General features: G+C 36.5%; 1 protein-coding gene across 6 annotated transcripts in view; it reads right to left on the reverse strand.

The window, feature by feature from the left end:
* Window positions 1–453: 453 nt before the first annotated feature.
* Window positions 454–19,577, reverse strand: part of MAEA (macrophage erythroblast attacher, E3 ubiquitin ligase) — a 48,896-nt gene continuing 29,772 nt past the window's right edge. For 5 of the 6 annotated variants that reach the window (XM_058837570.1, XM_058837569.1, XM_058837565.1 and 2 more), the window contains 7 exons: window positions 14,603–14,725; window positions 13,629–13,742; window positions 11,576–11,652; window positions 5,462–5,570; window positions 3,368–3,501; window positions 2,477–2,672; window positions 454–2,074 (listed from right to left, as the gene is read on the reverse strand). In XM_058837570.1, coding sequence (XP_058693553.1) covers window positions 1,979–2,074; window positions 2,477–2,672; window positions 3,368–3,501; window positions 5,462–5,570; window positions 11,576–11,652; window positions 13,629–13,742; window positions 14,603–14,725 — 849 coding nt within the window. In that variant the 3' untranslated portion in view covers window positions 454–1,978. The remainder of the gene's footprint in view (window positions 2,075–2,476; window positions 2,673–3,367; window positions 3,502–5,461; window positions 5,571–11,575; window positions 11,653–13,628; window positions 13,743–14,602; window positions 14,726–19,577) is intronic. The other variant, XM_058837566.1, reaches the window with a different exon arrangement.

Below are 19,577 nucleotides of genomic sequence, written 5' to 3' on the forward strand. Positions count from 1 at the left end.
CCAACACTTGCCCCAGGAGAAAGAAAGAGAGCAGTTACTGCAAAACTGATAGCAAATTATTCCAGATACTAATGTAAGTTCTCTCAGTTAACTGTCTCCACCTACTCTTGGTACACTGCACTTGTTCTAAGGAATCATTAGATCTGCCACTTCAGAAAATGCCCAGAGAACAGACCCTTCCCTTCCAGCAGTGAGTGCATGAGCACTGGCCCGTGCCAAGCTGGCAGCACTGCAGTGGTCCAGCCATATCTGTTCTGAAGCATCAATTGATGCTTACTGAAAATAGAACCTTTTCAGACACACCTCCCTGGAAATCCCATGTATTTACAGTTCCAGTGACTAGTATCAACAATTTAGCAATATCTGTGACCTTTAAGTGTTGAACATGAAAAGAAGTTGTGGTCCTTTGTTTGTGCTTTGTTAGCCTTCTTTAAAGCATGAAAACCTCACACCTAACATCGCCCACAACATTTTATTAACAGGGAGGCTCTAGGACATGAGGAAGTCTAAGAAAAGACAGAAAAAACCCTGGAGAGTATGCTGTTCATATATGAAAAGTTTAAACCAGAAACACTTATGTGACTGAAATGCTCTGAAGAACATTTATGGCTGCTGTGTGGCATTTTGGTTTGCTGGGGGATTTTTGGGGTTTTTTGGTTTGGTTTTTTGTATGTGTGCATGTTGTTGGTTTTCTGCTTTTTCTTTTTAATCTTGCAAAACACTGAAAACCAACACTTGGAAGTTACACTCCTTTTAAGAGAGGCTACTCAGAGTTAATTCTTTTTACATTTAAACACAAAACAGCTTTCTGATTTTATATAATCAAGAAATGGAAAACAATTTTTATTAACATGTCTTACATTTACAATCTTTTATTAGCTAATCAACATCAACATGCAAAAATAAGCGCTAAATACAAACCTCTACAATATGGTTTTGTTTAAACTACAATGGTTTAATTCTTTTGAAAAGTCATAAGGATGTGTTCTGCAGTTGTTAAAATTGAACTATTAGTTTCAGTAATGAATACTATTTAGACCCTAAAATTATGTAATCATCCTGCAAGGCATCTTCAGAAACTTCGCCCAACACTTAAGAATACCAGCTCATTGTCATGTGAGTACATTCTCAAAGCAAGAAATAAGGCAGTAGCACTAATGATTTCATATTGAACCCTATGCACATAACTAATAACTTTAGAAGGACTTTAACACTATGGTAGACTGGAAAAAGAACATTTAAACAAGCATTGGATTTTGCCTGAAATGTTCTCAGTTCTTCTTGATACTTATGCAACCTCCTTAAAATATTTGGGTTTGGAAAAAGTCTTCATACTCCTTTCAAACCATTCCCTATTTGATCCTCCAGAGAAGCTACCTTGTGTCAAAGACATAAAAAATATCTTCCCATGGAAATAAGTTACATCATTCATGTTCAGGATTACTTCACCAGAGGATCATAAAGAAGGCAAAGAGGAGCTTAAAGGAGAACATGTTGGTAGTACTGAGATCTTTGATAACAAAAGGGTCTTGGACAATTGTGAAAAAGAGGGAAGGAAAATGGATTTCATTTCAAATCTGCTGTAACTTTTCCCCCAGTGCAAGTGTCCATCTTTAAAGAAAGCTATCCTTTAGAAGATGAAAGTACTTTTCTTTGAGAAGAGTCCAATTTTTGACCTTATGTTACAAAACCTTAACAATCAAAATTTGCTTTTGCGTTTTTTATTCAAGTACAAACTTAAGTCATAATTCCTCTCTTTTTTTTTTTTTTCCTTTTTTTTTTTTTTTTTCCTTTCAAGAGTGTTTATTGTTGCTCATTGATCTTTGGTCGCAAGAAACAATAATGCCACCGACAGGTCTGCTCCCCAAGGTGGCAGATTTTGCTTCTTTGCCACACATTAAGGCCCCCCACTTTACAGGGTATGCCAAGATACACTGTTTCAGAATTCCAGCGGCACTTCATCGTGTGTTTTACAGACCTACATGATGTAGACTTTCTCAGCTTGTGAGAAGTTGAAGACTTCTTTGGTTCTTGGGCAAATTACTTTGTCATCTTGACGAATAGAAAGCAGAGACTGCAAAAGAGTGAAACCAAAAGATAATATTCACAACAGTCATTCAAAGCATTATTGAACTGTTTAGGAAATGAACTTTTAATTTAAAGAAATGTTGTGGTCTGAGATCAAACCACCTTTGCCCCCAGAAGTTATTTATTTTTATGTTACTGCCCTCTGGAGGGAAAGCTTTCCAATGCCATTTGATCTCATGTTATAAATTCACATAGTTAGGTATGTGACCATTAATATGTCTTAATTAAAACCAATTTAAGCAGCTAAATACACAGTCCTTAAAAAAACATTAAGTAAGAACTATTCTTCTAGCTTCTGACTGAGTTTATAAACTCTTATTTTGATCTAGCAAGTTATTCTAACCGCTGCTATTTTAGCCTTCAGCAAGTCATTGCCTCCAACACTTACATTGTATCCATAGACATATCCATTTGGTAACATCATGGGAGGATTATTTTCATTCATTACATCCCCCGAAATCTTGCAGACTAGTCGGGAGTTGGCACAATGTGCCATCGGCAGGGGCTGAGCCAGCTTGTTCAGGGATTTGCTACACACAGGGCAGTCGGGGTTTTTTGAGCTCCCATCCTCTTTATAACACTGTCTGTTAACAGCAAGTCAGGGAAGAATTGCCACAATGAAACCATAGTTAGTTTCTCCTTGTATGGGAAACATTAAAATTAAAAGATGGGCAGCTGTGCCAACAGAGCCCAGGTGACGGAATGCACAGAACATTTAATTCAAGTTTAATGTCTACACAAAGAATAAAGGGTTTGCTCTGTTTCAAGGAACAAGAGAGAGCAAAATGCATGTCTGGCAGCCTGCACAGGTAAAACTTCTGAGGTGCAGCACTCCAGCAGCACCAGCCCTTCTCCAGCACAACACACTGTGCAGCAAACCCAACGGAGTCTCAAAAGATGCAGCTATTTTTGAATATTCACACAAAACCTGGCAGGTAAATTTGTGTTTAAGTGATTAAAAACCAGTAACTGTGACCCAGCTCACTAACCCTTGCAGGCATATTCACTAATTTCAGACATGAAAAGACAGCCAAACCAAACAAAATGTTACATTTGACCTTGATTTTTTTGTTTGGGCATGCCTTTTTTTTTAAACAATAATGCGATTTGTTATATTCTCCCCTTAATGTAATTTATACTCCATTTGAACAACTCGTGAGCAAAAATACTGAAGTGTCACATTTCTCATTTGAGCTCTCTGAAAAGCATCCATAAGCCAAAAATAAACCCCCACAAGGCTTTTTTTTCCACTCCCAGTAATATGTGCATTAAAGGATACGGTGTTTTTATAGCTGAAAGGCCTGCCTGGAGTGTTATAGTAAAAACAGAATTGTTTCCCAGCTGATGTAGTCTGTAGTTATCATATCTAAACTGTTGGATCAGCATTCTCCATCGAGCAGGGTCCAAGAGATCCTGTTAAAAAACAACACAACTTTAAGTTGCTTTCAATCTAATTGTCCCAGGGGGCAAAAGCCTGGGAGTGGCAAATTGTACAAAACTCACCCGAGCAAATCAGTCACACAACTGAAGTGGACATCCCAATGCAAAGTGTTTAAAAAGTACCTTTTAACACTACTTTATTAAATCAAGTATTATTTAAAATAGCCAGAGTAATACTCAATCTCTATCATCTATGTTCTAATCAAGGTATGCAAATCCTGGTGAGGTTACCTCTTCCATTTAGTTTCCTAGCATGCTGGACTACTTAGGAAACAGTATTAGTTGCTAGGGCAGATGAGGACATGGTTTTGTGGTGGTTCTGGGTTGATGGTTGGACTGGATGATCTGAAAGACCTTTTCCAACCTTAACAACTCAATGATTCTACTGTTCAAAGCCAGGTTAGATTTGGCTCCAAGAAATCTGGTTTAGTGGAAGGCACAGTGACAACATATGATTGTTCAAGGAATATCAAAAGAAAATAGCTTGTTTTGCCACAATAGTAAACATTTTCCTTTAAGTCCTGAAAGGAAAAGGTGGAGAAAGTTCTATTCACCGGTCATAGAAGGTGCTTCTTTCCTTGGATTCATAAAAATCAGTTGGTTACAGATATAATCTCACAAACTTTGTCAAAGATTTAAAAATAATTTCCTTAAAGGCATTTTAGGAAGCCATTTATGCAGCACAGAACTCATAGACAAGATATTAAAGGTAACTCCAAACCACCACATGCTGTGATTGTGTTGAACTAGGTAATTATTAGAAAATTCAGAACTTAATTTCCATAAACTACAATGTTTTAAGTCATATCCATAAGTGTCAGGGAATTTGTTCTCATTGTATGGTTGTACGTGAGACAATCCTAGCTTTTTCTCCTTGCTCTCCCTCACTGAAACACTCCATCCAAACCAGCCCTTAGAATAAAATATGGGATTTTTATTTCCTGCCTATTTCTTCCTAACTACTAAAATAATGATAAGCTCTATCTCACACCCACAGTCTTCTAACACATCTATCATTTATACTCATAACTCAGATCAAATCTAGCATATAAAAATACCAAGATCCTTCTAGGACTCTGAGATGAGCAAAGAAATTCATATTGATTCTGTGGGTTGCTCATTTCAGGGTTTTTTTGTGCGCTTATTTTGTGAAATTATGATTTCATCATCATGTTTAGAAAATGTGTTTATACTGGCACTGTCTCATATTGGCTTGGCATTTCATGGAATTCTTGTCTTGCTTTGACAACTCTTCTCTACCTTCTGCCTCCAAAGCCAAGTTAGAAAGAAGTGAATTAGCACATGACCATAGAACTCAGTCTAAGTAGAAAGTCTCAGTAGAGAAAGTGAACCTATGAATTTTGCTTGATTTAAATTTAGATGTAGATATTAACACTAATAGCTACATCAACTAGCATAATCCAAATAAATGAAAACTTATTTTAAGCAACAAAAATACTGCTTTCATATCATTCAAATCATCCTTCCTTTCTTCATCCCAATCACTGCAACGACAGTAATGTGAGAAGTCGAATTAAGAACTGCTGCTGGTATATTAAATCCACAGCTTTGTATGTTGAACATGACTCTTTTTTTTTCCTTTGTACTTCCCCATCTTTTGCCTCTTGTATATTTAATTACTGTGCTTCCAGCCCTAGAGATCTCTAATGCTGGGTTCATGGTGAGCCTAGCTCAGTGTGAATCCATGTTACTATTACAATCCAACTGAAACAATACAAATACTTTCTGGATTAATGGACAAGGACTGGCTACTAAAATTAAAAACTCTTACAAAGGTGGAATTTAGGAAGTAAAATTAAAAAAAAACCCCACATTTATTTTGATATTATCAATGCATTTTCCTGAAAGTGCTGAAAAAAGAACTGAGACATCTGTTTTAATGTTGTGTTGTAGCACTGAATTTCAATGTTACCTTATAGGGAGAGATATGAGTGTCTGAAGGAAAGGCCAACATTCCCATCACCTGTCGAACTTCATCCAGCTGGCTTCCCTCAGCTTGACTGAAGTGCTTTCTTGCATGTCTGAAATAGAGAATTGATACTTTATTAGACAGCCTTGTTTCTAAATCAAGTAAATTTACTTAATTATGGAAGATTTTGCAGAAAACCTCTAGATTCTGCTCTCAGTAGATGAACTCCAGGAGTGCTCTATCTACATTTAAAGGACTTGAAGAAACACATCCTGCAAATGGGAATGCAGGAATGACTAAGCATTAGCATTTTTACACTGTAATTCCTTAGAAACCAGAGTCTTTTTACTTTAGTCTTGCCTCACCTAGAACTAAACCAACCGTGATTATTAGAAGAAATGTCTCTTCTCATGGAGGCTCAGTGTATGACTCCTCTGCCACACACTCACAAGTGAGATAAATGCAGTCTGAAAATCAGCTGTGCCAGACCCATTACACATCAAGAGTGCTCAAATATCTGCCTTGTTTATACTGACATCTGGGGCAATGTTTATTTTGAATAAATCATTTTTTGGGTTCAGGGGTATGGGCTAGAAGACAGTATCACTTCCTGTGCAGACTACAATAAATTGTAGGGCAATGTAATAGAAAACACCTTGTTAAGAGCACTTTTTTTTAGCCAGGAAAATAAAAATTAAATTAGAACTCTAGCACAAATTTCTGTACTTTAACATATACAGATTGTAAGGGATACACGCATGACTGAAAGCTTGGATATTTGAAAGAAGTGACAGAATTACCAGAAACATATTTAAACAAAAAATACTAACCTTAATATCTTTCAGGAAATAGTAAGAAACCACAAAATTATTATCAGATTATGAGGATATTCAACTACTTTAAATCCCTTTATGAAAGTTTCCCTAGTCTATTCTCCCCAAGATCAGTAATTCTCAAGTTGGAGTCTAAGTGCACAGGAAGACCCTTCAGCCTTCAAACTGGATGATCAGTTCAGCATTTCTGTGGAAAGCTCCTGTTTTCAGTGGTGCACAGATGTAGCACAGCAGGCTGGGTATGGAACCAGCATTATATGGAATTTCTAGCATTGCATAAGAGTAGGAAAATTTTCCCTGTGCTGTCACTTCTGTGCAGCTTGTATTATGGAGAAGATATCAAATCATCGCTCAAGTTGCCTACTCAGAGTTTGCTCATTTTTAACTTTTGAAGAGTCTTTTATTAATACTTAAATCACTTTAAGGAATAGACAGTATTTTCAAAATGCCCATTTAATGGCTTGAATAAGAAAACCTAGGCAAGTTGGTTTGGTTTTTTTTTTTCCAATTCTGAATTTGACTACTACACTGAGGTCATCAATACCATGAGAACAGTCTCTTTAACAGTGTTTCAGTACTCCCACTTCCTCTCCCACCCAAGCCAGGAAGCAATGGAAGTTATGTAGGACAGAATGTTTCCACCCAATTTCCTATGCTGGGTGAGCAATTCAGGAATGTAAACATTGTTCCCCAGGTGATTACTGCTATGAGGGCAGAAGCACAAAACCCCCTGGCCTGAGAGAAGAGACAACCTGGAAACACTGGAGGAAAGCTAAAATAAGGGTGGAGAGCCGCAGATGAAATGAAGAGCTTCTGAAAACAAAGATTAGGCAAACAAAAAAATTCAGATCTACCAGTTGAGACAAATTACTATCTGTGCATGCACGAGAGAAAAGAGGGGAAAAATTCTTCTCAAAAGAAATGATTAGATTTCAGTTGTGTTCTGTGATGGTAAAACAGAAGTGACAGTTCGGTTTGCACCAGCTTGGTTAGTCTTGAGGTTCTCCTCCCTGCCAGACCATCAGCCTTCCATCACTTACAAAGTACTGAGCACACTGGGATGTGGTGGCTGGTTTGGGCTCAGCCAGAATGAATTAGGTTTTCCAAAGTGATCTTGTGTCAGTCAGTATTTATCTCCAGACTTTCCCTCTCTCCTGTATTCTTAAAAAAAAACAAAACAAAAAAACAAGGAACGTTTCCCACAAGGTCTGCATGCAATGGCTGAATTTCCTCCATTGAGAAATTAAAATGGAGCAAGATATCTTTCAAAGGTGAAGCAAGTTCATTAATTCATTGCACCAAAGTCTTTTTTTTTAGATTGGGAAGCACACACAATACTATAAGTTACTTGGGAATGACACTTTATTTGACACTCATACCGCTATTCACCCCTTTCCCTGTCATTCAACTATTTCTCCCTCTGTGCAAGTGTTGTTATGCTCCTGGAGGTCTCTGTAAACATTACAATGCTTAACTGCAATGTTTTTACCACCATGAGCACATGAGTCTCTAAAGCTAAGGAAGGGAGCTAAATTTTTCTAGAAAATATTTTTAAAATCCTGGCAACAGACCATCCCTGAAGCCACTAAATTCCTGTGACAGATCTAAGTAATAGGTAGAAAATTTTGTTTTTTGAATACCAGAACGATTCTGTAAACTCTGTGAGGACAAAGTTCATCATCTTTTGGGTGCCACTCCACCCCACACATGTAGAGCTGACATATTGTACTTAACAAATATTTACAAAGACTTGAAGACCTGCAGTTCACTAAGGGTAGATTAAATTGTTACAAAAGGATCCACATGTCCAGCTTATATATCTACATATGCCTGAAAGTAAAAATGAACATACTTATTGGGCAGTGGCAATAACTGAACACAAATATAAGGTGTTATCAAGAAAGGACTTGTTTCTACTCAGTTTTTTGGCCAATGCCTGAATGGCTTTATCTCAGACCCTTATGACAACCAGCAGAATTTATACTCAAAGTGCTCAAAAGTTTTATTATTTTTATACCTCTGTTCAGCCTCACCACAAAAACTCACTCAACCTTGTAGGAAGTTGACTAAAATGATAGACTGTAGCCATTTTCTCCCAACTTTGCCCACCATCAGCTATTATTTACTCCTTTTTGTCCTTTGTATCCCCAGAACAAGAAGTGCTCATGATGCTTTGTTAAGCTTTTAGCTGAGAACTTTGTGTATCATTGGCATTGCATAAGAGCAAAATATCAAAATGCTGTCAGATTTCCCAGAACGAAATTAGTGAGAGCTCCTAAAGTGTGAAATTGGTGTCATCAGTCATTCATTGTTACTTTAGTATGTACAAATTTGACAAAAAAACTCTAGAGACTGAGAGTTAAAGACTAATGATACTAGGCAAAAGACTCTGTCTTATATTTAAGGTTAAAAGATTTACTCTTTGTACTCAAGAACAGTTTTTTACATTCTTGGAACTTGCACTTTTCAAGGCTACTCTGATAAGGTACCTTAGAGAAAAGTCTGTTTGTACTCATTCTAAAAAGCTACACAAATTCAAATACTTATTAAATAAGATGGATAATTTTAAAGTTCACATCAATTTTAATGTAAAAGCAATGTCACTTCAGAGGTTCTCAGCAGGCAGCAAAAGCTTTCAAACTTATTTAAACACCAGCTGCGTTTCAACAAAATGTCAGTTCCCCCAGTTCCACTCATACAGGAAACTCCTTGGTAAACAGCCTCTTTCTCTGCCTTCTAATGGATGCCTGACCTATTTATTGCACCACAGACACAATACTGAAAGAATCCTGCTGCAGGCACTTAATAGAAGCAAGCTAATAAAACCACAAGTTGCAAGGGTTTGCTAGAAGCAATAAGGTTTATGCCACACCTCCCCAAAATGTACTCCCTTATTCATTACTTACTTTGAAATGAAGTAGAATGCATTGGTAAAAACCTACAGTTTTTAAGCCACATGATTGAAAGGAAGCATTGGGATGTTGAGGTCTGAATGTACAAAATAATCCTAAGAAAGTATAAAACTCATCCTTCTAAAAAGGAGTCAATTAAGATATAGAAAGACTCCCATAGCTCCTTCTCCTTTTACAATTGGTTATGAAGTTAAAGCAGGAATACCATGACTGGCAGTAATATAATTTCTAAGTATAAAATGTATGTCAACCCTGAATTTCAGCAGGCATATGGAATATACACACTCCACCTCAACAACACTCAATATGGATGCCTTGTTTGCCATACAGACAGGAGCTTTAAGTTGTAACCTCAACTCAGACAGATTATTCCACACAAATCATGCTGTGTCCTCTTGAGGGCTGACAGCTTGCAAATTTTACTTCTTATGTGGAAAAGGGATGAGAGGGAAACAAATACCCAGTAACAATAAAATACAGAAGGACTTTATCTGCTTTGTCCCAGTTCTCAGCCTATTTCCTTATTCCAGCTCTGTGCCTGACCTCCAGTTTCCAAGCTACACAAGGAAGCTGTAGCTCATAGAAAATAGTTTTTAGAGCATGGACTACTCATTGTTAAGATGCATGACTGCACACTTGGCAAAGAAACAAACTGAGAATAAAGCTAAAGGCACAGTATTCATTTGGTATAAAGAGCACCATGGGCTTCAGAAGACAGATAATGGAGTTGAGTCTCTTTTATCCTTTTCTTAAGTACTTGACAATTCCTTAGGATTTGATAATTCTATCAAAGGGTAAGTGCACATATCAAAATGCTAGCTTGTAGGTTTTGTTTTTAATTATGTTTGATTTTAATTATTAACATTAAAATTAGCTGGAGTTTATCAGATTGTACATTTGCATTGGCTGGGATCAGAGCAAAGATGATTTAAGTGCAAGTAGGGCAAAGTAGGAATGATATTAGCTCAAAGCAAGCCACGCATTTGAATGAGATTAAAAAAAAAAAACCTCTAAATAACCTAAAACTTTGGCCTGCAGGAGAGCTTCTCCATCTAGATTTGGGAATATGCTAGAATGTTTTCAGTCTGTGCATAATTACAGTAAGTTTTCTGTATGTCTGTCCTGCTCTGACCAAAATATCAGCTCTGCCACAAAAAAATACGCCACAAAGTTTCAGTTCCTGAAGCACCTAGTCTGCATTTAAAGGCAGCAGAACTTGCAACTTCCTTCACATAGAAATATGTGGCAACAGTGTTTTCATCAGGATGTATCAGCAAAACTTCAGGTTGGGCCATGAACTTCTCACCTCTCTTTAGGTTTAAATATTCTTACAAAATAGAACCTGCTGAGAGTTCTCCCTCCCTTGAGCGCGTGTAAGCTCCAGTAGTTCTGCCACCTGCACCGTACTTTGGTGCTGGCAAAGTCACTGCTTATCAAATTATCAATGCATTTCTTTGTCCCAGTATCAAAATTCTACTTATTTCAGCAGGACTAGTTTCCTGTGTTACCCTGGAACATTATTTCACCTTAAATCAGGACCATTAACTCAGATGTATAAATTGCTTCATGTGCTGATATGAGAAGTATTGTCAGAAAAACTCTCTTGTGCTTTAAGTCAGGCAGTGCTGAGGTGTGACTGCACTTCTGTTACTGATTCACAGCCCCACTGGGCATTGTTACTTTCTCCCTGTAGTCCCGACTGAATTACTTCAGAACAGGTGAAAATGGATATTGAGTTGGTTTCTTCATTTGGAGCCAGAGGAACGGAGTGAGCAAAACCTAACACAGCTCATCCCTCCCCCACCCACAACCATACAGAATTCTAAATCAGGCATCAATACAGGGGGTGAACATGGCCTTGCAGGTAACCTGCAGAACAAAAGGTTTAATGAAGATAGTACAGCAGAAGAGAATTCAGACAAAATTGAAATGTTAAAGCTTTATCTACAGGTTTCATTAGTCTTTTAGTATTTCTGGCGATTAAAACTGTAATGAATTGCCTTGTGAAGCTGGCTGTACCCCTCTTGAAGATTAGTTAAGGGTGAATATATATTTATACAGTACACTGTATGACACCAGAAAATCCATGTCATTTTTAAAACAGGTTAGTTTTCTAAACCTTGATTTTGAAGAATAAGAAGACACAAAGTTTCAGGGACAACATCAATACTTTAAGAAGGTGCATTTGTGGAATGACACTTAGCCTTTAAAAAAAATCCAAGCCCAGCTTAAATCCAAAGACTTACACCAGCCAAGAGACCCTTCAAGGCTTTGCAGGGTTTCTGGGTGTTGCAACAATAGTCACAGGTTTCTAATGAAGCATAATACCATCTTGTTAAGAAAACTGTTTGGAAAGCATCCTAATTTCATACCTCACAGCATCCAGCCTCTTGTTCTGTCGAATGAGTTCAATGAACTCCTGAATCCTTAGGCTGAACTCCAGACAGCTCTGAGATTAAAGACAAGACAGGGTCTTAGATAGTGCCAAAATTGCACCGCATGGTTTGTTAACGACTATGTGTGCACAACAAAAAGAAAGTGTTAATAACATGCAACCTGGTTTGCTTGCTTTTAGGCATTCATGCAAAAAAAGTTGAAATGCTGACTCTACAGACAAGATCAGCACAGAATTCCCTAAAAGCAAACAAAATCATCTTCCTCCTGCCTCCTTTAAAACTTCACCAGCGATGAACTTTTTCCTAATGACTGAAAGCCTTATTACCTGAGACACAAATGAGAGTAATAGGTGGTTTCTTTCTAATCTCTTACAATTTAAAGTAGTAGACTCAACTATAGTTTGGGGCTATGTGATAATTTAGACAGGTCTACCCAGAAGACAGCAAGGAAGAAACAAGACTTGGAATATTTTTTGAAAAAACCCCGATATTAACAAAAACCAGCACAAAGTTTAAGTTGCTACAATACCCTCCCCTCCCTTTCTTCAAGCTTCTATCCCAACTTTGTTGTCAAACATCTAAAAGCCATGCTGGAAACAAGTCTCAAACAAGAAAACCAAGTGGCATTTACCTGTTTATGAAAAAGGTAAAATTTGAAGCCTAACGAAGTTGACAGTGTCCCTTTAAACCAAATTCCATCACCAGTTCACAAAATCTATAAAAAAACTTTGAATATGTGGAATTAAAAAGATTCTCCCCCCTGTAAAAGAACAAATCACTATGCTTCTTTATAGGGACACAGTCAACTGTTTTTTTACCTTATGAAAATAATGAAAACCCAAAGTGCTCTGAATCATGTAAAGAACTCTATTCTATTCCCTTTGTTCCCCTGCTCCACTTGCTGAGTGTTTTTTCTTTACCCATGTTTCTAATGAATAGTTGCCTTTTGTTTATTGTCATCAGCAGAGTCATATCAAAATTCCTCAGTGTCTTCAGTAGGAATTTGAGCAACTCTGAATTTCTATCAGTTAGCTGCCTGAGGTGACTAATGCACACATTGCAACAACTACTTATTTAAGATTTAAAACATAAGCCATTTGAACATAAAAATGATGCATTCTTTTATATATTTAAACTTGCTAGTTTAAGGAACAGAGAAAGTATTTTCCAAGTATGCATTTTTTCTGTTTTCAAGCCCAGATTTAGCAGAAAATAAAAATTTCTCCTCTTGAGGTTTTCAATAGGACTATTTTAAAATACCTTGTTATTCAAATCTACACAAACCCTTCATCTAGAATTTTAAATAAGCTTGTTTCTACTAAAAATCTGATCAAGCTTTTTAATTGTTAATAGTACTAAATCTCAGGGCTTCCTATTTTGCTAAGATGTTTCAACAGCAGAACCCACATGCCAAACAAATGAATTTTCAAGTAAGGTGCAAGCCAATGGCTTCAGGGGTTCTGCAGACAAGTGTAACTAGAAGCAGAGTCCTAGACAATCAGATGTAGCACATTCCAACTCTGTGTACCTTCAAACAACCCACAGCAGCTCTTCACAAGATTTCAGATTGCTCACATCTGTAAAGATTACATGACTGCTTTCCCAGGCCACCAAACAGTTTAGATTTTATGTAAGGTTTGCATTCAGGTAGGTGGTGGCTGGGATTATAGAACATTAACGTCGATGAGTAGCTAAGCAACTAAGGCAACCAGAAGCAGAAATATTTGTGTTTTGAAAAGAAGCATAGCAATTTCTCCCAAATCTGATCTCTCACAGCCTCAGCTTTGGCTTTTGTTTGATTAAAGAAGAAACAAAAAAGAAAAAAAATGTAGGGCTTGCAGAAATAGATTTTTGTTGTAGTTTGTTTTTCAGAAAGAGGACGGGGAAGATTTTTCCTCATTTACTGCTTGTTGAAAATTGGTGATGAAAAAGTAAGACGCTGAGATTTTATTTCTTGTATTACTTAACATTTTAAGATTACACAAGGGGGATTTTTTATCAGTATAATTATGCAACGTGGTTTACATACCAATTCTGGTTTTCCTTTAATGGTTTCCATAACAAGATCATCATTTTCTCTAGAGTAATCACTGGCCGATTTACTTTTGCGTCCCATCTTCGGCTCGTTCTCAGTTTGGCGCCCCTGAGTGACAGAGAACGTCACTCTTTGCTTATTGTTATGTGCACTCAAACATTATTGGTTAAAGAAAGCGCTTAGTTTAAAAAAAAATATAAGACAAACATCTTTGAGGGATGCGGGGATTTTGGTTAATATCTGTTAAAAACAGATTTCTGCAAGCCCTATAAAAGACTACAGCATGTTTTGAAATGAATAGTTTAACAGACAAGGAAATTTAAATGGACTGCATAGCAACAAGTACACAGGATGTTCAGTTCGTGGTACTCAATGGCTTGAGGAAGACTTTTTGTGTTTATTACTTGATTAGATTCCAGCTTTTATTTTTGTATTTTCAAGTCAGTTCTTTAAAGTTTTGTCTTCTTATATTCAACAGCTAAAAATTACTAAGACTAAAATCTGCATGTAATTTCTCTCAGAAATTTTAAAACTGAGGGAAGAGATTACCAATTAATCTCATTCTTAAGACACCTCCACATATAAACTGAGTTATAGTCTCACCAGGATGCACAGTCATAAATGTAAGTTTACATGCATCAAGACACTATGTATTTCTGCATTTATTTGTTTACAAATTGCACTAAACCCAACTGAGCACTGTATTTTATTTGAGCATAATTTGTTGAGAAAACACTGAATCCAGAAGATGACTGACTCACTAACTTCCAGGTCTGACATTTGTGAGCCTGTTTAGCTCCAACTACCTTTTAAGAACATTTTTATACTTACTGTCCTTACTTTTATACAAGAGCTTTTTCAAGACCTGTAATTTAAAACATATTGACCGCATCCAGCATCCAAGTAGTTTAGAAAATAGTTCAAACAAAATGCAAACATTTTGTAACAAACATGTTACATTTTCATACCTTCATTTTTCTGAGTCTGGATTTGTTGTCATGACACCAAGCCAAGCAAGTCATAGTCTCTTGTCTTTCCAATGACTCTTCCACTTCTTTAGCAGTCAAAAACATCTCAATATTTACCAAGTCCTTCAAAAAACAAAAAAAAGGGAGGAAGGTCTTGTTAAATTGTACTCACACTTTACATAGCAATTCTTCAACTTAGCTGGAATACAGAGATATAAAAGACTTTTTTCTCAAAAATTCTGGATTTTAGAACTGTACTTTGCAAAAAGACATTACAGAATATTTCCAGACTGAAATATTCTGATAGCAACAGCAGCTCTTTGAGTCTAGTTATATAACAGAACTAGAACAAAAAAAACCACCCAAAATACAATCCCCCCACCTTTATTATTAAAGATTACACCTAGAATATTGCAGATTTTTATACAATTGACATGCTTAATGTCACAAGTATTACCATAGCTCTAGTGAACAAAACCACTCTCAGAAATAGATGGCATTTTCAGCTGTCAGAATAGCTGAATATACTTAATCTTACAAGTTCTACCTTCCATAAGACAAAGCTGAAAACCAGAACTAGCATCAGCTATATCACATTCACATCTTGCATTTCATTAGCCAGTTTTTCCTTATAAATAAATGAAGTCTAATACCATTGGGAAAGTAGACTAAATCATGTTAGGGTTAGCAAAATTATTATTAACAGAAATTTAAACAAGCCACACAAATTTCTGAAGTGCAGCAAAACTTGTACCTTTTACTAAATCTTTCTCTCATTACTTGAATTTTAAAACCAAAACATTAACATCTATTTTATAAGTTGTATGATCATAGCAACAAAACCATTTACTATCAAAAGAGTAAACAGCCTCCTGCAGCTCTACTGATATCAAATCCAGGTAAGTCAAACTGAGCTCAGAATTCAGACAGCTACAAGTTTACAGAACAACATTGAAATTGGACTTTAATGGACTCTTCCCATACCCTTAGCGTTAAAAAAAATCCATTTATTTTATCAATGTGTTGGCAAATGGACTGAAAGAATGCCAGCCTGTTCCACAACTGTATTTTTAAAGTACTCCTACAAGAACATGAGAATAATCTTTTTGCTGGTCTAAAGTTTTTCTGATGATATGCTCAAATGGAAGAAAAGCGCATTACTCCCCTGTGCATGATAAGGTGACCATTTAAAAATCTCTTGCCCATTAACTCATCTGTGCAAGTAGCTTGACACATAATGCAGTCATAATAATTATCCTGCTTGCATTCCATACAGCTGCTGAGTGGAAACACAATTCCATTTAAGTTACCAAGAAAAACACCTCCATATATCTACTCAAGCTTATTGGAGCTATGTGCCCTCTTAATGAACAGAATTTGCTTTTACAAAAAAATAAAACAAAAGCATTTGCTTTTACACAAAAAAAGGACTGGGCCTACTAAGCAGACAAATCAGTAGTTTAAGCTCATTTGTTAACTTTTTATAGTTTAAACTTCATTACAACAAAAAAATAAAAAATAAAGAGGTATAAGGGCAGCATTTGTTATAAGCCCATGAGCTGGTGAGAGAATCCCAGACATATGTACTTATCCATCAGGTGTTGGTACAGCAGCCCTCCACTGTGAGCAAAAAGACTGCCGTTGCTGCTGAGGCAGACAAAACTCTTAAACAAAAAGAGAATTTCTACATTGCTTTTGAAAATTTAAAATGAAAAAGGTTCTTTTTAACAGAAATGCTAATTAGATTTGTGGTTGCCAAAAGAAGTCAAAGCTTGGCAGCCTTCGCTATTAAATAGACAGTATGTATCCAGAAAACAGAGAAGAACATTTTAAATTAAAAGAGTTTCTTTCAGAACCAACAATTACATTTAAATTGCACCAATAAATAGGATTTTCTTCTCTGTTGACTTGATAGAAAGTTAAGGAACAATATAAAAAAGGCATTAAGAAATCCTTTTGTAGAGACAGGAACAGCTTTTTGCATTTGATTAGAAGTAGTCAGAAGTCTTAATCATACAGACTGATTACCACAAAAATACTAGGACACAATTAGGCAATAAACCTTTAAAAACTCCACATGCCACACTGTTTTATTTTAATCCAATCATACTTTCCTATCTTTTCTGACGGTGCATGATCTTGGTGCTTCTTCCTTAGCTAGGACTAAAGAAACAGAAGAAAGGAGTATCACAGGATTTATTAAAACCAGCACAGCTTTTCTACACAGGCTAGTTGAGAGTACAACTTGTCTGCCTCATCTTGGATGGAAAGGAGCTTTGTAACAAGTATCTCATATTCCAGTCAAAAAAAATCCCCGTTTAGATCCCAATCCTGAATAGCTTTCCAAAAGTATTCTGCAATTCAGAGTTGTACAGGCTGCAGACCATACAGAAACATTGTTTTTCTCAGCTCCCAAAAGAGGATTAAGATTTCACAGGCTGCTACAAAGCGCCTCTGTTATATAATTTACATATAAAATTAAATAAATGTAAATACACAATTTTAGAGAAATACTGCCACTTGATTTTTCAGGCGCAGAAAAAGCAGAAGCAAGAAATCTGTTGCCATACACTCCCCTCAAAATGACACCGTATTCAGCACCATGGCAAATGTTTTCTGACTTGTATATAAACTAAAAAGGAATTCTGAGCTCTTTAATTACCCTCTTTACAACACTAGTGTCTCCATTTCACACTTTCAGCTTTCACACTGGAACAGGGGTTGCAATACTTTCCTGCCAGTATTGCAGAGCTTAGGAGAACCCTACCCCACACGCAGATTATTTCAGTGCTGGGATCAAACCAGAACTCTCAGCATAGACTTTCCAGCCTCCTCTATATAACTTTGCCTAAATCACTTGATTACAAATACACAATACCTGAGGTTGGGCAGGAAGACTGATTTACATGAAACTTTCATTTAATTCTACAACTGTACTGAAAAATAGTCTCAAATGTCTCAAGGAGGAGAACTCAGTCCATTAGGTATTAGCAACAATTATCCAAACACTCAAGAGGGGAGCTCAGTACAAACCAGGGAGTGCCACCTGGATTTTATAATTTCTGCTTTAAAAAACTGGTATTGGACTAAAGTGGACTAAACTTTCCCTTCTATACAACACTCACTAACCAGATTTTAGAAGGGCAACTATCTCAACACTTGGTGAACTTTATCATGAAAAAACTGTTTTATTCCATTACAACAGTGAAAACTCCAGAGAAAGGCATTTATTATTAGAGAAAACTGCACATGAAGGCTGAAGTCACTTTAGTGAAAGCAGAGATACTTATTTAAACAAGAATACAGCTATCCATCACCCTGTGCTCTGCCTGATTTACATATATATAGCTTTTAAAATATCACTGCTTCTTTTTGAGCTGCAAGTGCCTCCAGGGAGGGAGGTTAGCAACCCTGTGATTCTGCACAGAACTCCAATTATAAGGTATAAAATACTATGAAGAATAAGGATGCCTTTATGATGATGATTACTAGATACATAGTTCTGGCCAACATAAAAGCTGGATCCCATATGCTCAGATGGGTTCTTAGTAAGAACATCCCAAGCATGTTTCTGCACACCCCCTCCTCTGAACAGCTTCTGGACTCCGGTGAGCGTGAGCAGGAGCTGATGGGCTGAACACTCAGAGCAGCTCACTCCTTGCCAGGGTGCTCTCCTTAGCAGTGCCTTGTTTTCAGGAGACTGCAGCACCTGCCCTCACTGAAGGGAAAGACTGCAGCAAAGATGAACACTAGTCTGAAACATCAAAACTAAGAGAACAACGAAAATGGGCCCAAAACGTAATGAATTTAAGTGGTTGTGTTACAGAAAAGAAGTGATCCACAAAAATACAGTGAAGGCTGTGGAGAATAACAGCTGTGAAATAATGGGAAGGTATGTATAAAGACAGTAGGGTAACTTGGTTTAACTGGCAGATATATAAGCTTCGCATGAATTTAAAATTAAACACAGCTATATCTAGTGTAAAGTTGTGAACCAAACTGCCAAATATATATCAAAATTCAAATTTAAACTGAATTTAAAGTGAAACAAAGGCTGTAACTTTAGATTGTGCACAATTAAGAGAATTCAGCAGTGAACTGGAAAAAAACTGAGATCTATATGTGTGGCTCTAAATTCACCAAGAAAACTGCTCAGAATTTTCAGCATCAGATGCAACAAAAATAGCAACTTTGTATTAGATCGTATGTCAAATGACTTAGAAAGAACAAAAACATTCTTCCTGAAGTAACAAAATACCTACAGGAATTCATGTAGTGTTCACATGAGGATTTTTATGTAACATTTTAAAATTTAGAGCAGTCAGGTCAAGTCATCCCTCTCCGCTGGTCTCCACTATACACATGAACTGAAGTGCTTTTACTTTATAAGATCTCCAGTCACAAGTCTAGAAAGCTATCAGAGAGAATGTGTGATAAAATTCCTTATAATTCATATGAACATTTATGTATGATATAATCCCCAGAATATTTCACATCAGAAATGTGAATCTTTAACAGGGCTCAAAAACAACCAGAAAAGAATACTAGAACACCCAGTACTTAATATTTTCAAATCTCCCATAAGCTATTCTCAAAACAAGATTAATTCATCAAATTCATCAAAAAAGAAATGTTAAGCTTAAACAAGATAAAATGAAAGATTTGATTCAGTGAGAAAAGGCAGTATTTTGTAGAAAAGAAAGTTTCCTCAGTGGAAAAAAGCATCTCTCATAAAACAGGCTATTTGTTGTACAAAATAAGCAGTTCATAATATCATAAGATGCTGTTTATGTATTTTTTTCTAAAATGCAAATTGTTTATTTTTAATTGCTTACTAGTATCAATATGAAATTGAAAATAGGCCAGTATGCCTCAAGCTATCAGTGGCTCATTGCCAAGAGTATGTACCAATAACAGCTTTAATAAGACTGACTAGCTATCATCTATACACATTACATGCATAAGAGCACTACCC

The sequence above is a fragment of the Poecile atricapillus genome, chromosome 4 (genome assembly GCF_030490865.1).
Source record: "Poecile atricapillus isolate bPoeAtr1 chromosome 4, bPoeAtr1.hap1, whole genome shotgun sequence".
Classification (NCBI taxonomy): Eukaryota; Metazoa; Chordata; class Aves; order Passeriformes; family Paridae; genus Poecile; species Poecile atricapillus.